The sequence below is a fragment of the Trichomonas vaginalis genome, chromosome I (genome assembly GCF_026262505.1).
Source record: "Trichomonas vaginalis G3 chromosome I, whole genome shotgun sequence".
Lineage (NCBI taxonomy): Eukaryota > Parabasalia > Trichomonadida > Trichomonadidae > Trichomonas > Trichomonas vaginalis.
In genome coordinates this window covers 21,925,768-21,946,199 of record NC_067203.1, presented here as the reverse complement: position 1 = coordinate 21,946,199, position 20,432 = coordinate 21,925,768, and the positions used below count along the sequence as shown (strand labels likewise).

General features: G+C 31.3%; 4 protein-coding genes and 1 pseudogene across 5 annotated transcripts, besides 2 other annotated features; 1 reads left to right on the top strand and 4 right to left on the bottom strand.

The window, feature by feature from the left end:
* Nucleotides 1–31: 31 nt before the first annotated feature.
* On the bottom strand, nt 32–3,492 carry TVAGG3_1028400 (annotated as a pseudogene). The gene has a single exon. A coding segment is annotated over exon 1 (3,461 nt).
* Nucleotides 3,493–4,216: 724 nt separating this feature from the next.
* Nucleotides 4,217–4,736: a mobile genetic element.
* An 831-nt stretch (nt 4,737–5,567) lies between these two features.
* On the bottom strand, nt 5,568–7,412 carry TVAGG3_1028380 (female pronucleus assembly; the record flags this gene model as incomplete). The annotated part of the gene is made up of 1 exon (XM_001308867.1): nt 5,568–7,412. The coding sequence occupies one exon, from the start codon at nt 7,410–7,412 to the stop codon at nt 5,568–5,570; it is 1,845 nt and encodes a 614-aa protein (XP_001308868.1).
* Nucleotides 7,413–9,254: 1,842 nt separating this feature from the next.
* On the bottom strand, nt 9,255–10,541 carry TVAGG3_1028370 (female pronucleus assembly; the record flags this gene model as incomplete). Its single annotated transcript, XM_001308868.2, has 1 exon — nt 9,255–10,541. A coding segment is annotated over one exon (1,287 nt), but the record flags the coding sequence as incomplete, so codon positions are not given.
* A 765-nt stretch (nt 10,542–11,306) lies between these two features.
* On the top strand, nt 11,307–12,660 carry TVAGG3_1028360 (uncharacterized protein; the record flags this gene model as incomplete). Its single annotated transcript, XM_001308869.1, has 1 exon — nt 11,803–12,660. The coding sequence occupies one exon, from the start codon at nt 11,803–11,805 to the stop codon at nt 12,658–12,660; it is 858 nt and encodes a 285-aa protein (XP_001308870.1).
* A 493-nt stretch (nt 12,661–13,153) lies between these two features.
* On the bottom strand, nt 13,154–15,781 carry TVAGG3_1028350 (barbed-end actin filament uncapping; the record flags this gene model as incomplete). Its single annotated transcript, XM_001308870.1, has 1 exon — nt 13,208–15,760. One exon carries the CDS (start codon nt 15,758–15,760, stop codon nt 13,208–13,210), a length of 2,553 nt encoding a protein of 850 aa, XP_001308871.1.
* Nucleotides 15,782–18,458: 2,677 nt separating this feature from the next.
* Nucleotides 18,459–20,218: a mobile genetic element.
* The last annotated feature ends 214 nt before the right edge of the window (nt 20,219–20,432 follow it).

The following is a 20,432-nucleotide window of genomic DNA, read 5'->3' as shown; positions in this document are numbered from 1 at the left end:
CATGACTCAACCCCTACGTTTTTAAATTGTATTAAATAAATGGCATACAACATCCATTTTCACAACATACAGCCTTAGTGTGTGCTCCTGTTAATGCAGTCTTACCGATTGTTAAGCGAGTCATTGACCCGTTTTTAAGTTGTAAATTAATATTCTGACCATCGAAAATAACTTTATCATTTATTATATCCAAATAATTTTTAGGTGTTAATTGTTTATTTTGTCGTAAACTAACACCTTTCATTTTTTGTGCAATCTTTTTAAAATCACTTCCATCAATTGAACCGTTGAATGATGTATAACACTTAGGGCATAAAGCAACCATGTTATCACCTTGTTTCTCAATTGCTAAACCCAATAATTTTTCTCATGTGCTTTTTCTTCAGCTTTATTCTTTAATTTAGGTTTAAATTTCTCATCAAAACAGAAGAAATCAAATGGTGCGAATTTGAAAATGTTTTTATCATAAAATTTTTATCGGTAACAATTGCTTGAAATGCTTGAGTGTTAGGAAGATTTGGGTCGCCAGCGATTGCCCAATAAGATGAATCAGTATCACCTTCAATGAAATGAAAACGATTAACATCATGCATTTATACATAAAATCATAAATGAAAACCAAATACCAGTATTTAGCATTATCTAAAGTGAAGAATGCCTCTTGTAAACATGTATCACATCTATAAAATCTATCTTTAAGCATTACTTGATATGTATCTTCACCTATTTCTCTTATGTTTTTAAACTTATTTGACATACATGCAACGCGTGCCTTCTGTGCATTCATTATTTTAGTCTTTGCGTAATTTTGCGTATTCATTGCATCGTAACCATATGATCCATTAAGTGAAATCTTGCAAAATAAACTTTTTCCTTTATTTCCTTCTAATTCAGCCTTTTGTCTTTCGTTCATAAATTCGTTCGCAAATTCATTAAAACAAGTGTTTTTCGTAAATGTTAAAATTGATTGAATATCATCGATGATAAAATGAAATCTGTCTATTAGATACCAAAGATAATAAGAAGAAAATGGTTGATATTGGTTGTGTGTTGATGCTAACTGAGTTAATTTCCTCTGTTTCTGGTCAACTGGTAGATTGTTTGATTTCATGTAATTATACATAAAACTGCCAATTGTTTTTTCATCTGTGATAATATCTAAGTTTCTTATTATCGGTAAAAAGTTTATGTAATCATTAATGTATTTTTCATCAATGTGACCCTTTACTTCAGCCACGAATAAAGTATTTTTCTTCTTAATTATTCCCAGTGCTTTTGCTTTCTTTGTTGCTGTATCACAAATGATAACACCATTCAATCTTCCCGGCATATACATTTTATGGTCAGTATATTGAATGAAATCATGAGGATTAGATGAAAATGATGAAGGATATAATGAATTAAATCAACACCAACGAAATGAGTCATGATGTTGGAAGTGTCCTCATTTGATACAGTTTTAGTTTCTGGACTATATGAAAGTTTATTAATGTGCGTGATTCCTTTAAGATTAACACGATGTTGAACATTTGATAGACCACCAGTAATTCCATTACGGAGAATGTGATAAGCTTCAACTGAATCTAAAGTCATTGGTAAATTATTTTTTAATGCATAATTTCTTAAATTGATTCTTAAACGTTGAACATCTTCATCTTTATTTGATTTTACGACATTGCAATAACAACACATTAACTGACAATTTTCTTTAGTATGTGGTTTTTCATTATCGATTCTATCAATGTTGGTTTATTTGCATATGTAAACGCTTTACCACACATTTTGCATTTAGATGAAAGGATTAAATCGTGATAGTATTGAAAATCATCCATTGAAACATTATTTTTAGTATCTTTCTGCTTTTTCATCTTGTTTCTTATATGATTCAATTTTATATTTCCAATACTTTTTCGTTAATTCAAAACTTGATTCTATCTCTTCCTCAGGATATTTTTCATTAGGATTAAAGTCTTTATATGCTAAAGCGTAACGAATCATTGAAGCATTCGATGATAAAGAAAGATTATGAAGCATATCAATTTTATAAACAAATGTTTCTTCAATAATTTTATCGATTGGGTCAATCATAATTTCAACATCTTTATTGCAATAATGAATAAAATATTCTAATCTATTCTTAAAATTTTTAGCATCATTGAGATATATTTGATAATCACTATCTGATATAGTTTCTTGAGTTAATGCTGAATAAAATGAATCTTTCGTGAATGGTTCCTCTTTATATAATTCTTCTTCGTAATTTTCCCATGTGATGAATTGATAAGGGAAAAAGGATTTAACACGTGATTTATTGTTTCCGAAATCTTGAGTGAATTGGTCTAATGTCCCACCCGCTATATAATTTCTGATGTCAATAAATCTCAATTCATATGGAACGTTTGTTTTCTTTACAATGATTTGCTTAAATTGTGAAGATGAACCCAGCATTGATTTTATTTTCCATTTTGCAGTGTTTAAATCACGAAGAATTAAATTTAAATCAAACTTTCCCGAATTAAAACCTATGATATTCACTTTATTGAATTCCTCATCTAGAAGTTCTTTAAATGCTTCCTTCTGTTTTTCATTTAATGTATGGGACAAAGTCCCCGCTGTTTGCGGCTTCATTAATTCATTGTATTGACTCATATTTGATTCAACAACTAATGAACAGGTTGAAAATAAAAACTCAATCCAATCAGAAATAAAAGAATCACTCGAAGTTAAGCAAAAATTCCTCGTATACGTTTTATCATTTAATTTAACCGTTGATGATACCATGAATGGTTTTAAGTAAGCGTTCAAAGTTGCACACTCAGAAAGTTGTAATTCTTCTTTAGTCTCTAATGTTTCAAAGTCAAAAGTAATATAATATCTTGTCGGTTTATAATATTTCTGCAAATTGTGAGCTAATAACCACTGATATATCTTCTGTTTCGTAATATGTGGTGCATATGGTTGCTGTGTCTTTTGCAACTGAACGTCTTGAATTAATCTTCCATTATTTTCTTTACATTTCTCACAATGCTTTAAAAATCTTCTTTGGTTTTTCCTTTCTGGATCATCACGGATAGAATAAACTTCTTCTTTACAATATGGACAAACTTTATAGCCGGTGAGTGCTTCAACGTCTGTTATTCTGTCAGCGTGAAGTTTTCCACATGGACTCTGTGTTAATAAAATATTTACTGTTTCAAATTCTGGATCTATCATTATTGATTCCACTAATGGAAAGTCTACCTTATTTATGTCCACGTCTTCTGGTTGAGGATCACAATAATAGAAATCAATATTAACATTTAACATTCTCGCTAATCTCTCACTTTCTGATGAAATGTCAAACCCTTCATATGCATCTATTGCTTCATTTAAATAGCTTCTACGAGTTTTAGGATTAACACCATCAGGAATGTTATAGAAGCGTTTAAATAACCTTCTACCTTCTGCTCTAATTTGATTATCATTCATTTTAGCTGTTCCGTTTTTGTTCATTTATGTAAGAATAAAAAATTAAAAAATAAATAAAAATAAAGTTTATTTTTTAAAGCCCATAAAATGAATTAAGAACACATAAATTTTTATCATCTGCGACGTGACGAATACATTTTAATTTACTCAAGAATGCGTACCCTGATACATTAAATCTAATTCCTGTCTTATTTAATTTCACAACTTTGAAAAGGAATGTATGAATAGCTATAAAATGATGAGAAGATGTTTTATGGGTTGCTTCCATTTTTTCTGAAATAAATGAATAAATATAATGTTTATACGTTTTCATATCTTTTATGTTCTTAATAACGAATGGTATAGACCTTTCACTTCATCTTCCTTCGGTGCTGTTCTTTCATATGAAACATTATTAGTATCTTCAACAATGAAACCGCAATCACAAAATTTTATATGTTCCAATGGTTTCTTTTGATATTTTATCTAATAAATCAAAAACTTTATCAACACCTGTGCATTTACTTAAATAATAATTTGTGTAAATATCATGATCTTCTTTCTTAATCGTATTAGTTGCATATGTCACGTTTTTAAGAGCTTTTTTGAATTTCTCAGAATCTAAAGGTGGTGAAAGTAGATACAGGGTATTCTTCATTATCAATAAATTGTAACTTATGTTTACGTATAAATTTAGTACCTTCTTCTGAAAGTGTTTCGTCTATTTCACCATCTAATAAATTTTGTGTTGATTCTGAGACATAATTTTTATATCTTTCTTCATGAGATTTCTGTACTTCTGATTCTGAAGCTGGGATATTCATTAAACCCTCTACTTCATTTTCATTATATTTTTCAACTTTTCTTAATTCCTTAATTTTTTCATCTATTTCATCTCTTATTTTTTTCAGTCTTTCAATTCATTGTATTCATCATCTTTAATCCGTTCTTCATAATATTCAGGGAAAACATCAGGTTCTTTAGGTTTTTCTTCTTCAGATGTGGGATATAAGAAATTTATAACATCATCTTTATTCATTTTTCCATCATAATCTAAATCATTTAATAACTCGGCAAATTTTTGACAATTTCTTAAATAATATTTATTAACTTCATAACCTACCTCCTCTAATATATCCTTTATTTCCTCGTTTGTGAATCCTAATTTTTTAACGTTGTTAGTTTTGACGCTCATTTCATACAAAATAAAAAATAAAATAATAAACATAACTAAGTTTTAATTTTTCGTAAGAAGTTTATTTTATTTTTATATATAAATCATTCTTAAGGTCAAACAGACTTCTTATTTTTATATGAATTCCATCCTCTTTAATGTCATCAATGATTTCCATTTCATTATTTTCAATTTCTTCTTCTCGTTTATGAGGTCTTTGATTATGACTCCATTGATTCCATGAAATTAAATATTCTTTATCATTATATTTATACCTCATTAGCTTATTTTGGCTTTCATATTCATTTAATAATTCACAATCTTCATTTTTAAATTGAAGTTTAACCCATTCAGGATTTAAACAATGTTTAATTAATCGCGGAATATCTGACATCATATATATATAGCTTCTTTTATAAAAGATAAAAAAATAAATTATTTTAAAATTAATGTTAATTTTTAAAAATGTGTTTAGTATATAATATTTATTACTAATTTATTTAATAATGTCGCGCTTTCTTACGAATTCATGACTTAAAAAACGTAAGAAAAAATTTTTATATCATCTATATATAGAAGATGTGAAAATATACCTTCATCTATATATAGACGTAACAAAAAAAGTCACTAAACCCTTCAACATATACTACTCAGGCACTGTATAAAACTTTCTGGTATATAACGTCACAGTAACTTTAAATTACTATTCTTGTTCATAGTTTAATCAACTAATGTCTTTCACAGAATGAAATGAAATTTTAATAATGTTGATTTGTTGAGTTCTGCTCTTCAATGTTTTCAAAATGAACAATATTTCGACAAACAAGTTTCTGAAATGCTCAAATGACATATTAATTTTTGTGAACAAAGTTCATGAATTTCATTGAGAGAATCAAAAAAGAGATTTGAATTTAAATAACGCATTTTAATTAAATATAATTGATAATTAATCTTGTGGTGGAGGAGCTTGTGGTGAATTGGCCCCTGAAGGTTGAACTTGAGAAGGTTGAGCAGAATTGGTCATTGGTGGTGGTGCACTGTTTGTTGGCGGAGGTGCTCCATATCCTGGAGGTGGAGCACCATAACCTGGCGGAGGTGCTCCGTATGGAGCTCCATATCCTGGAGGCGGGGAACCGTATCCTGGTGGTGGATAACCATATCCTGGAGGTGGAGAACCATATGGAGATTGAGATGGTGGTGCACCATATGGAGAAGGTTGTTGATAAGGAGATTGAGGTTGTTGTGGAGGTCCATAGTTGTAAGGGTATTGTTGTTGCTGCTGTCCTTGCATTTGTGGTGGTGGTGGTGGATTTTCATAAGGGGAAGGTTGTGGCTGAATATAATTTTGTTGAGGGTTATTGCTATAATTCTGTTGTTGGTTCTGTGTTTGTTGTTGGTTATTTTGAGCTTGGTAATAAGGATGTGGCGGTGGAGCAGGTGGTGGTTGAGAAGAATTATTTGGAGTTTCAGTTGTTTTCGGATTTTCGATGTCCTTCAACTTCTTATCCTGATCAGTTGAATCACCTTTTAGACCATTCTTCTCGAAATCTCTTTCTTCAGGTGCGCATGACATAAATAAGTGGAGAAAGATGTAAATCATGACAAATGGGAATGCTAATATGATAGCAATAAGGATAAAAATTCCCAAATAGCACATTACTCCGCAAATATCATCACCGCTAAGATCACCACATATTTTGCCGCGGAATTTATTGTCATAAAAGCAGCATTTGCGTTTATGATTTTCATCATAACAGCAGTCACATTCACCACATTGATAGTATTTGTGTTTGTGGTAAAATTTTTGAAGTATTTGGTAAGTAGTTCTGCAACAACGATAGCGGCATTCATACTGAAGTCCGGATCTGTATAGTCTGTTTGGGAATATACAGCATACAATGATACCAACAAAAAGGAATAATCCAGAAATACCGAAATATATAATAGGCGTTAGTATTGCTGGGTGTTTGATAATATCTTTGGAATGTTTGTCTGTTTGTTCTTCAATTTTAGGTGTTTTCGTTGGTGTTGGTGTTGATGTTGGTGGTGGTGGAAGATTTGGAGTTGAATTATCAATTTTTGTTGAGTCTGGATATAAAATGAGTCGATATCCATCATTGTTTTCTCCGTTGAATCCTATAGAAACATATCTGCCACTAGTGTAGTTAACACTGACTGCAAAAAATTTTGAACCTTTGAGAGTGAGTTCTGAACTAAATGTGCCACTGTAACTGTATGAATTGTATCTATATGTATATTTGCCACTGACATCGCGGTCATTTGAACCATAAATCGAAGCAGAAACAACTGTGTCGAACATACTAACAAAGTTGTATATATGGTTCTCTTTCCATTGGAATTTATATGAATCGTATTGACCAATTTCGATGTAATCTTTGCCCCACCATGAAAGGATCGTCGTTTGTTGGCCGGGTTCACTATCAAAAGCAACGAAACTGAATTGAACTTTTCCCGTGACTGATAATTCGATATTAAGTGTAGATGACTTGTATAAATCGACAATTGAATAATCTTCTATTGTTTTGACACTTTGAATTTGTTTTACACTTTGTGGAATATTTTGTTTTTCAACGGTATGATCACCGCTCGCTGTTGGGAAATCCCATCGAATATACATATGTGGTGCAGTTCGTTGTGTATACTGAAAATTGATTGTTTTGCAAAACGTCGTTTGTTCTGCTGTGAACGTAACAGTTTGATAAACACCATACTTCACATTGAAATCATAGGTTTCACATGCTGATAAAGATAAAGGAATCAAGAAAAACATATGAGTTACAAAAAAACTAAAAATAAAAGTAAAATAAATAAAATTCACAATCATTGAATTATCATTTTTAAATATTATCAATATAAAGGTACAATGAAATAATATTGTCATTTTGAACTCCACTCAACATAACGTCTTGATTGAGAAAAATTGTGAATTTTTCAATTTTCAATATCCGAAATGATAGTAAAGCCAAAATGATTGTTTAATAACTAAATACATGTATTTAATTTAAATATGGTGGTTTGGCTTTTGAGAAAACTCTTGACAAGATAAAATAGTATTATTCTAGTTCAGATATTTCATAATCCGATATAAATTGAATATGAAAATCTGATTTTCAAGAAAATTTGAAATGCATTAGATTTTGCTATAAGTTTACGATCATTTGAATAGATCCTTTTTTTCAAAGCTTGAATTTATGGAGAAAAAAATTGAAGAATTTTACAACTATTTAATTTTTCAGACAATCCTTAAAATTGAATTAGTGATTTATTAATTATCGGAAAAACTAATTCATTATTGTTGGAAATCAAAATATATACCTCCTCATATTAATAACACTTTCCATTTTCTGATTTAGCTCAAATAACCGTAATGAACTATATAATTCATAATAAAATAAAAAAATAAATGGCAATAAGTTAAAAAATTAGTAAATCATAATAATCCGGCCAATAATCCCCTCAATTTTGGGACTTGTTGACATTGTTTGACATTATTTGCCAACTTCAAACAGATTTATATTGATTTACTCGGTATTTTTATGCTTAGAATATATTTATTATTGATATCAGAACCTTTTTTACTAGCTCAATGATTCATTTCCATTTATTTCACCCTCAAATTAATAATGTTACCAGTAACCAATTGATTCATAATTAAATATTAAAATATAATGATATAGATAACTGAGATTAAAAGTTTCAGGAGAAAATATGTTAAAGAAAATAATATTTCCAGATGAAATTTAATTTGTGGTGAACTGGAGGTATAGATAGATATTCATATATATCTCCTATGGATTTTTTAAACTCACAAATTTGGGCGAAGTTCTATATAATTTGTATGTCGAAATTATATTAATCACTTTAAACTTTCATTATTATTCATATAACAATAATTAAGCCAACAGAAATAAGACATTTAATTGAATTGTGGATTTAGCTTCTCGTCACTCTATCTAAAATTATATAGCGAAGAAAACATGTTTTTGTAACATTCAAATGATGGATTATTTCTCTAATATAATCAACATAAAGATATAGATTTAAATAACACGTTTAATAAAATTTACTGAAAATAATACTTAAATTATGAAATGTATTTCAAGAAGTGATTTTTGCACTCTCTACTTCCACACATTATTTTCATTTATTGATCATTTGGTGGGGGAGATTGTGGTGCATTTACCTCTGAAGGTTGAAATTGAGTATTAGGAACAGAATTGTTCATTGGTGGTGGAACTCCATATTCTGGAGGCGGGGAACCGTATCCTGGGGATGGGTAGCCGTATCCTGGAGGTGGAGAACCATATGGAGATTGAGATGGTGGTGCACCATATGGAGAAGGTTGTTGATAAGGAGATTGAGGTTGTTGTGGAGGTCCATAGTTGTAAGGGTACTGTTGTTGCTGCTGTCCCTGCATTTGTGGTGGTGGTGGATTTTCATAAGGGGAAGGTTGTGGATTAATCTGATTTTGTTGAGGGTTATTATTATAAGTCTGTTGTTGGTCATTTTGAGCTTGGTAATAAGGATGTTGTGGCAGTACTAGTGGTGGTTGAGAAGAATTATTTGAATTTTCAGCCGTTTTCGGACTTTCGATATCTTCTATATTCTTGTCCTGATCTGTTGAATCATCTTTAAGGCCATTTTTCTCGAACTTTCTTTCTTCTGCTCCGCATGAAATAAATAAGTGGAGGATTATGTAAATTATGATAAATTGATATAATATTAACATTATGCCAGCTAGGATGCACCCCACACCGAGCACCATAGCTAGAGCTCCTTCAACGCTATCTGTGTCGCAACAGTCACATTCACGATATGCGCAATCGCAGGAAATGCACTTGCGTTCATGATTTTCATCATAGCAGCAGTCACATTCACCACATCGGTCATATTGGTGCTTCTCATAAAATTTTGCAATTGTTTGGTAAGTTGATCTGCAACAGCAACAGAAGCACCGAGGAAACTGGAAACCAGATCTGTATAGTCTGTTTGGAAATATACAGCATACAATGGTACTTAAGAAAAGAGTTGCAGCAATAAAAATTGCATAGATAGCAAGAAATGCTAGAACTGGGGCATCGAACAAGCTCCATGGTTTATCTGATTCTTCTTCACTTAGAGGTGTTTTCGTTGGTGTTGGTGTTGATGTTGGTGGTGGTGGAAGATTTGGAGTTGAATTATCAATTTTTGTTGAGTCTGGATATAAAATGAGTCGATATCCATCATTGTTTTCTCCGTTGAATCCTATAGAAACATATCTGCCACTAGTGTAGTTAACACTGACTGCAAAAAATTTTGAACCTTTGAGAGTGAGTTCTGAACTAAATGTGCCACTGTAACTGTATGAATTGTATCTATATGTATATTTGCCACTGACATCGCGGTCATTTGAACCATAAATCGAAGCAGAAACAACTGTGTCGAACATACTAACAAAGTTGTATATATGGTTCTCTTTCCATTGGAATTTATATGAATCGTATTGACCAATTTCGATGTAATCTTTGCCCCACCATGAAAGGATCGTCGTTTGTTGGCCGGGTTCACTATCAAAAGCAACGAAACTGAATTGAACTTTTCCCGTGACTGATAATTCGATATTAAGTGTAGATGACTTGTATAAATCGACAATTGAATAATCTTCTATTGTTTTGACACTTTGAATTTGTTTTACACTTTGTGGAATATTTTGTTTTTCAACGGTATGATCACCGCTCGCTGTTGGGAAATCCCATCGAATATACATATGTGGTGCAGTTCGTTGTGTATACTGAAAATTGATTGTTTTGCAAAACGTCGTTTGTTCTGCTGTGAACGTAACAGTTTGATAAACACCATACTTCACATTGAAATCATAGGTTTCACATGCTGATAAAGATAAAGGAATCAAGAAAAACATATGAGTTACAAAAAAACTAAAAATAAAAGTAAAATAAATAAAATTCACAATCATTGAATTATCATTTTTGCATTTTATCAATATATTGACATAATGAATTAATGTTTATCTTTTGATCTCCATTGAACATAACGGCTCGATTGAGAAAAATTGTGAATTTTTCAATTTCTGATATCCGAAATGAAAGAGATCAATATAATTTAATCTTTCGTAATATATGATGCGTTCAGGTATTATTAAGAGCGATCTCTCAATTTTGTAAACTTTAGTTCAGAAAATTGAATTTAGAATCTGATTTTCCGGAATTTTCGTAAAGCTTTCAATTATGTCAAATTAATGAGAGATTTGAAACAAGTTATTTATACAATCGGACGACTTAATACTCATCCTCCTTGAACTGTGATAGTAAGTTATAAAACTGTCACAATGTAGTGGGAGAAAAATTATATTTGTCCAGCCAAATTTCCCTCAATATTGGTAAGTTTTGAGATGATTTACCTTCGTCTCCAAATGTCAGCTCTAATCTAAATGTTGATATGTTATTTGAGAGTGTATTTTTTCGAGTTTCGAGATATAAACTCTTTATTCTTATCTCTTCATGATTACCTCATATCTAAATTTCTTATATTTCAACATGATTCATATTTGTATAGTGAGTACTGTTCATGGGCCAGTTGTATATGCTGATAGAGAATGCTGAAACTGGTTCAATTCTAAAATCAAATTTCAGAAGTTTACATTTTTGATGAATTTAAAATCAGACTTTGATGATAAAAACGATAATACAGATAACAATTTAATTGATAGCAATGACTTATTAATAGAGGACATTGCCTTGACATTAGCAAATCAACTAAATTCATCTGAAATCGACCAAAATTTATCAAATTTTTACTTATTACTAAAAGAAATGATACAAAACCTTCAACAAAATCATTATCCATCTCTAGAAATCATCATTGACAACAGATTTTTACAAAATTTATTTATAAAATTTCTTAATGAAATTAATCCAACTTACAGAGCGCTAATTTCTCGATCAGTATGGCTAATTCTATCAAAATATCAAGATACTATATCTATTCTCTTCGATTTAGACTTTTTTGTTTATTTCAACAATATCCTTGAAGATCTGCAAGCAAATTCCACAACAATTCTATATCTATTGAATTTTGTATACATTTCGCTATACAATTACAGTCAAAATTTGCAATTACTTAATGATTCAAATTTTTCGGAAATTTTAAGTCATTTAACTGAAATGTTAGTTCCAGTAGTAACTGATGAGTGTGAAAACACTGATTTTATAGAAATTTTAAAAACAATAATCAAAATTTTAATAATTTACTCAGAAAACGATTATTGCATAGAAGAAGCACATGATCTAGCACTACAAATCATATTCTGTGAAAATGAAGTTGTTAATGTCCAAAATTCCGAATTAATTTTGAAATTATTTAACAAAACGAATTTTGCTAAAGAAATCATAGAAATGAATCTATTTGAACGTCTTGCTGATCTTGCATTTGATTCCGATGAGAAATGTCCTATAGATGTTTTATCAAAATTTATTTCATCATTTTCTGAAAATTCTGATTTAAAAAATTCGATTTACGAAGTATCAACAAACATTTTATGGTCAGAATTACCAGAAGCAGTAAAAAGAACTCTTTCAGAACGAAAATTAGAGTCTGCAGAATCATATTTAGTTTTTTTTGATACAAAATTAGTTTTAGAAGAAAAATATCCAAATGATTTGAAAATTTATGAATTTACAAATCTCTGGAACTTGATTTATCCAAATGAATCTTTTATTATTCAAGAAAGGTATATTGCTGTATTACTTAGGATATGGAGATATTCATCAGCTGATTTCTTTGTTGAAGCATTTAACGAGAAATTTGTTGAAGATGTTTTAAATGTTTTGGAGAATTGCAGTGATTTGTTGCCTTTGTCTTTTGAAGTTTTCGATTATTTAATTCTTTCTTTTGTTAATCATGGATTTGATACATCTCGCATCGAATGTATTGTCGAATTTCTGAGAAAATTGCAAGAAGATTCGCCAGAATTATGCGAAGAAATTGATGAAGTTCTTGATAAATATTTTCAATATGAATAAAAATTTTGTTTTGTATGTTTTTAAATCATAAATTTGTGTTAATGATCTAAAAAAATAGAAGTGTGTCAACTCAAACGATTAATGTTCACCCATAGAGACCTTTAGTTGTACATATATATTGTCTCATAATTTTCTGGATCATTAGATCAAAATTCTATTAATACTTCAATATTTACCTGTTTATATTTTGAATTACCAGGTAAGATAAGTATTAACTTTTATCATCGATATTTGATATTATGATCTAAAAAATTAAGATCTGAGATCATAAGACATGGGATTTCAACAAAAATAAAAAGGAAAATACGAAAATCTTCATTGTGATGCAAGATATTAGCATATGAATGACATAATCTATTTATGCTCCAACAACAAAAATAAAATGTATGTGAATTTATAATCAATAATTGCCTACCAATATCAAATGCAAGTAATATTGTCTAAATACATGAATGTTGTGATTAAGTCTTAAGATAAATAAAAAATAAAAGTTGTTTTTTTATAATATGAAATATATAAAGCGCAAATAAAAATAAAAAATAAAACATTATTGAGGAGGTAAGAAAGAAGGCATTTCAGTAGGAACAGGTTGTTCATCTTGATGTTCTCCTTCGAATGCAGCAGGAGCAACAAACATACTTGCTTTAATTTTCGGCTGATCTAGTGAATCTTCTTCGTCGTCATCGTAGTAGTCATCATCATCGTCATTCTCATCATTTATGTTCAAAACACCTTTGACGAACTTCCTGTTTGCATTCGGCCTCCTGATCAGAAGAGAGTTGAACTGCAATGTCTTGAACATGTCCATGGAATCATCAACTCCTTCGCTTATGTGTGACATCATCATCGGATCGACGTAATCCTCTTTCTGTGCATCAGGTGATGCAGCCTGAGGAACACTGGATTTGGTGTCTGTGTCTGGAGGTTCAAATGGAAGTGGCAAACCGACAATTTCGGTAATTGCGAGGTGTTGTGTCAAATGGACACCGTTGAGAAGAGCTTGAACTGCAACTATTGATGCATCGAGGATATCTTGGAGTTCGTCGTCTTTTAATAGAGACATTTCGGAATGCATTCCGATTTTGGCTCTGTTGACGAGAAGAACGTCCTCGAGCTTCTTCTGGTGCCTGGTGACCGCGGAAAGGAGTTTCTTGCGCTCGGAGTTGCCGCGTTTCGAAATTGATTCGAAGATATCTTCTAAAGGCAAAGGAGCGGAAATTAACTCTTCGTCGACTTCAAGTCTGATGAGATACTTCTCAATGAAGTTGAACGATGATGGATTGGAGCCATCTGCAAAGACTTGTTGTAATGTCTTAGATTCGTCAATCAAATTAGCCAAGGCTTCAAGTCCTGGGTCTCGTATATCGTTAAATGAGATGTCTAATGAACGGATGGTCCGAGAAAGACCAAGTTGCTTGAAGAATGGAATAATTGACTGATTAACCTTATGAGTTTGGTCTCCGCGCATCGTAATTGAGCGTAATCGTGGATTAATAGCAATTGTGCATAGGTTGTGAGCCAAGTTTTCGGTCTTTTCCGTGAAATTATATGAGATGGATAAATCTTCAAGGTACAACATGTCATTTAGATGGGATGTAAGGATATAGAGGTCCTCGTGGTTCAAGTTGTTACCATCCAAATTGAGAGATGTCAACTTGAGTTGTAAGGTTGCGAAAATATTTCCCATTAATATAGCGAAATTGGGTCCTGTTAAGTTCATTCTTGCAAGAGAAAGCTCGACCTTCTGTATATTCTCTTCCATTCCAATGTTAACGATAATATGCATGAAACATTCGATTGGAATGGTAGATCCGTCAAGAGAAAGTGATTTGAAGCGTTTCTGCTTCTTAATGAGCTCGACAAGCTTCATTGCAGCAGATTCTGTAAAGTTTGTATCGGTAATTGTTAATCTTGTTAATTGGCAATCAATTTGGATCAAAGAAACAATGATTTGTTCAATTTCAGCGACTTTGCTGATAGCGAGCGCTTTGAGAGCTGGATACTTCTTCTCGTCGTCAAGATCGTCGATCAACCAATCGCAAAACTGGTTGCAATGCTCGGCGGTTAGCGCTTGGCCAATCAAAGAGAGCTGATGTATTTTCTGGAGGTATTTGTTCTTATGGAGGGATTTGAATAGTTCTGTGATATCATCGGCTTTCAGGTTGCAATTATTGAGATGTAGAGCTCGTACTTCGGCTCTATAGTAAGCAAGGCCTGCTATGAAAGCTCCAATGTCTTCCATATTGTTGTTACTTAAATCCCAGTAAATAACATTGGGATTTTGAGCGTCACGCATGGCTTCTGCGAGGTCTAAGCAGCCATTTTCTGCTCCGCAGTCAACGAGACGGATCAATCTGAGTGCAGATACTTCTACAAGCGTTGCAATATGTTTGACAATATCTGGTCGGGAGAAATTACTGCAAGTAACGCCAAATATGTATGGGCAATACATCAGGGCTGATGTAATTGGTCGGATTTCGGCGGCATCGCCCATACTGCACTCGATTACGTTGAAAGGAAGATGGGTGAAATCGAAAACGCTATTTCCGGTGTTTAAAAGTTGGTGGAAATACATGGGAACCTCGTGGTAGTAAGTTGTCTCGTAATAAGAACAATAAGCATTATAAGTGAATTGGAAGATTTGGGATGGAGATAATGGTGGCTGGAATGGTGGGAAGAACGAGGCATTGTGGGTTTTGAATTTGAAACGCAAGGCAGCAGGCAAGGAAGGATTGGCAAGAATAAAATTACGAATTGTATTTCTAACGAAACGCATGCACGTTGGCGTTGTGATGTATACAACAAGATCGTCATCAAAATCGAACCTGGCCATATCATCATTTACGGTATGTATCGACTGAATTTCAAACAGATGATAAGTATCAAAAAGTTTGTATGATTTCATGATAAATCCAGGTACGCAGATGGTTATCATGTGCTCAGAAAGAGCTACAATAGAATTCGGTAATTCTTTAGCAATTACCATGACTTGAGCGCGAAAAGCCATGTGAATTTTAGCCTGGTGCAGTGGAACTAATTTTTCAATCTGCTTCTGCTCGGCAGCTGATAAATGGTAATCAAATTCCGGAGGCAGAAACATTCCAACTTTTTTAGATGTAAGATGCCGATAGAATTTATGAAATTCAGTTTTATTCTTATAGAAATGTTCTTACTATTCTTACATGAGTGTTTTTCAGATAAAAAATAATTTTGAATTGCATAAAAAAATTTCGCAGCTTTCAAAATTGTTTGTCACAGGTTTCCTTACAATTTTTAAATAAATTCTTGGTAACCAGTTGGCTGTAATTAATTATCTTTCAATTTTTCAATTCTCAATCATCAAAATTGAATCGAAAATGGAATTCTTCAATCAAACAATGATATATAGCAAAAGCTTCCTAATCTTGTCCTCAAAAAATTTAAATGTTGAGTTTATGGGAATGGGCAATTGATACAGGTAATTTAATTAACCATTGTCATGGCCAAATAGCGCTTGTTCTGAATATGTTGTAATGCAAAACATAGAAATCAATTAATCCAATCTGAAACTCAAAAAAAAGTCTTTTTCTTTTCGAGCAAAATGACTCGAAATTGCCTCATAGTGTATCTTCAAAGTATGGATTAGTACGGATGGGTATAATGAATAATCACCACAATGCTCAGCATTTCATAACTCAAAATCTTGAAAAAAATAGTTCCTACGAAATGTCTGAAAAGTGACATTAATCTGAAAGTTATCTACTTAGAACTATTAAATGAAATTACATATGCAGCATTTACAGATGATTTTGGATCTATTTTGGTGTGAGTTTCATCTTTTTTTTCTCATAAGTTTCTCATAAAAATTTCAATATCAAGGAAAAGGACCTTTTAGTACTAAGATTTCCATAAGCATCGCCAATATTTAATTAGTATCTAGCTTCATTCACATATCCTTCTAAACCATATTTTATTGAGTTGAAATTCTGTTATCTATTTGCCATTCGTACAAAATTATACTTTTTCTACATTTCAAAAAGGAAGAAGAGTGTGGATTCTTTAGCCTATGATTATTTTTTCTTCTATTATTGAGCTTTCATTTTTAAGACATTAATGTGGCTGAAAACAAGCAGGAAGAATTATTATTTCTTCATAAGAATGTCAAAAAAATATTGCAAGCAACCTTATCTCTAATTATGTAAAAATTATTATAAATTATTGTAGTTAATAGTCGAATTTTACGCAAAGGATAAGCAATATACTGCACAACTTATTGGTTCATTTAAAATTATAAATTTTAATAAAGTCGAACTAAGGGTAAAAAATTACCCTTTATACGACTTATAAATGTCGAGGGGACTTACTCAGGATTTCGAGTATACCGCAGCTCACATTATGGAATATATTGAAGATGATAGGTTTTTTGATATTTTTGAACCAAATGATATCGCAAAGATCTTTAAACTTGCAAAATTAACCTTATCCGAATTCAATATTGTTCTGGATAAAGTATCAAGGACTGGCAATGCAAACATACTCTTTCCGTATGTATTAAATACAAACGTTTCAGTAGATACTTTCCAAGAAGTCATTTCTATTTTATCATCAGTTAAAAAGTATGCTCATTACAAATTTTTAAATGGAATAATTGATAATTTACTGCAAACTGAGAGGTATTTGTCATATAATTCAAAGAAAATAGATCAATTACAATCAGATCTACATGTCACTACAAATGAAAAGCAAAAATTTGAAAAAGAAATACAGTCACTCAGATCTAAGCTTGAATGCAATGAAAAAGAGATTGCCAACTTGAATGAGGAAAACAGAAAACTCGGACAAAATTTTGAATCAAAAGAAATTTTATCAAAAATCGCTGAATTCAAGAATGGGGATGGTAATCGCGCATTTGGTGATATATATCATTTCCTTGATGATCTTGCACAAAAAGGTTATCAAAAAATGATGTCAAAAGCATGTGAAGAAGGGCTTTGGGAAGAGAATATGTATATAAATGAATCAGGAACAATACTTCATGAAGCTGCAAGAAATGGAAATCTCAGACTTGTTAAATCTTTAATTGATTGTGGATGTGACAAAGAAACAAAAAAAAATCATTACAATGGAAATACTCCTCTTATTGAGGCAGCAAATAATGGTCATCTTGATGTCGTGAAATATCTTATCTCAGTTGGGGCGAATAAAGATGCAACTAGTCAAGCTAAATGGACTCCGCTTATGCGTGCATCGTATAATGGTCATCTCGAAGTTGTTAAATATCTTATCTCTGTTGGAGCTAATAAAGATGCGAAAGACGGGAGTGGAGAAAATGCGCTGTATTATGCAGCTGAGAATGGTCAATTTGAAATGGTTAAATATCTTGTTTCAATTGGAGCTGATATCAATGCAAAAAATATATTAGGAGAGACTGCTGTAAGAGGTGCAGTAGTTATAAATGATCTTGAAATACTGAAATATCTGATCTCTGTTGGAGCTGATAAAGAAACAAAGGATGATAATGGAAAGACCTTACTCATTATCGCATCAGAATATGGTCATCTTGAAATAGTCAAATATCTTGTTTCAATTGGAGCTAATAAAGAAGCAAAGGATGATCGTGGAAGAACTCCACTCATTTGTGCATCAAAGGAAAATAGGCGTAAAATAGTTGATTATTTGATATCAGTTGGAGCTGATGAAGATGCTAAGGATAACGATGGAAAAACGGCGCTCTATTACTTATCAGAAGAATATCAACAAAAGAGAGTTTCAACTACACCTATAGGCAAAGGACCTAGAATGAGTCCGAGACAAATAATGGGGAGAAGCTTCCTAAACTTTTTAATCCCATAAATATGGTCATTATCTGGAATAAAGAGTTAAGCGTCATATGTCACTTTTTGTACTAAGGAAACATCGACTTTATGCGTTATGACTTTTCGATGAGGAAACAAGTGTTCACGTATTATAAACTTCCTTATTCCAATAAACCGACCCTAAACATAATTAATTCTAAGCATGATAATGGTCTCTTTTCTATGATAACCAAATCAATTTGGTTATCATAGTAAAGCACCAAAAACTGGAATAGGAATCGGCAATATGGAATCATGAAGCAACTCGGATAAAATAAATATGGAACATTCATACATCCATTCCCTATTTTTAACCATATTATATTTTCAAACAAAATTCTCGTACTATTTTCAATAAAATTTGCATAACCTTGTTATTACTCTTAGGCGAAAGATGATTTTAATGTTAATTTTATAGAAGAACTTTTAATGCATAATAAAATAACCATTTCCTATAAATTTAGACTTAAAACGGTGACAATAAACAAGCTTTAGTCTAGAAATTAATTTTCTACTACTATAAATGCATCTTTATCTTTAATTAGAAAAAAATTTATCAATTTTATTATCCAGATGAAAAAAGAAGTGACATATGATATTTTATCTAATTTAAAATCTTTTATTGATTGTTTTTAAAAACTTTGCATTTTGTATGAGTATTTCATGTTTAAATCAGTATAAATACGCAAAATACTTATGAAATTCCAGCTGTTATTCAGTACTATTCATTTTTCAGCAATCATTAACTGTGGAAGAGTATGGCAAACGTTCGATAATGATCATGTATACTCAGATCATCAAGAATGAATTAAAGTCAATGCAGGGAAATGGATAATCCGATTAAAAACCCCAAAAAGGAAAAAGATATTATATGAACGTCTCACAAATGGTTAGTACTAAGCTCTTTCCTGATGATTGAATATTCTTTCATATTTTTGTATATTGTAAGGGATTTTCTCCCCAAATATATAATACCTTCCTTATAAACGATCTACTTTCTTTGAATACAAGTATAATTTTACATTTTAGGAAAAAAATTTATTTTTTCAAATTTATCTTATAACAATAGAGATTTATATATGTGTGTGTCAATATAGGCTTTAGTGGTATAAAATTGGGTAGATTTTGTTTTATTTTGAGTAAAAAATTCAAAAAATACTACCTCATTTTGCGTGCAAAGGAATAGTCAGAGCTATTTAATAACATTTTACGAATGAACTATGGAATTACTATAACTTTTGAAGAAATTTCAAAGTTAATAGAAGATTGTATTTTAGAAATCAGCTAAAAGAATGATGTGCATGCATCAAGCGTTAAAGTATCCTAATCAGAATATAGTAATATACAATGATTAGCAAAGCAGATTTGAATCGGCAAGAAGAGTTGCTTAAAAAATCAGTTGAGTCTTCTCTAGTTTCCACACTGCCTATTTCTGTTTAAGTGCGGTTATTCCTATTCCAGTTTTTGGTGCTTTACTATGATAACCAAATTGATTTGGTTATCATAGAAAAGAGACCATTATCATGCTTAGAATTAATTATGTTTAGGGTCGGTTTATTGGAATAAGGAAGTTTATAATACGTGAACACTTGTTTCCTCATCGAAAAGTCATAACGCATAAAGTCGATGTTTCCTTAGTACAAAAAGTGACATATGACGCTTAACTCTTTATTCCAGATAATGACCATATTTATGGGATTAAAAAGTTTAGGAAGCTTCTCCCCAATTAGCCTTAGAAGAACGAAAAAAATTGGGGATAATTAATTTATAAATTGTCATGATTAGCATTCTTTAAAACTCTTGAAAATTAACATCTTATTATAAACAAACCCTTTACTTTTTTTTTAAAAAAAAATCTAATATCAACCAGAATTTGACTTAAAGATGCTTTCTAAATTCTCGAATAGGATCTTGATGCAGTTCTCTAATATAGAAGTT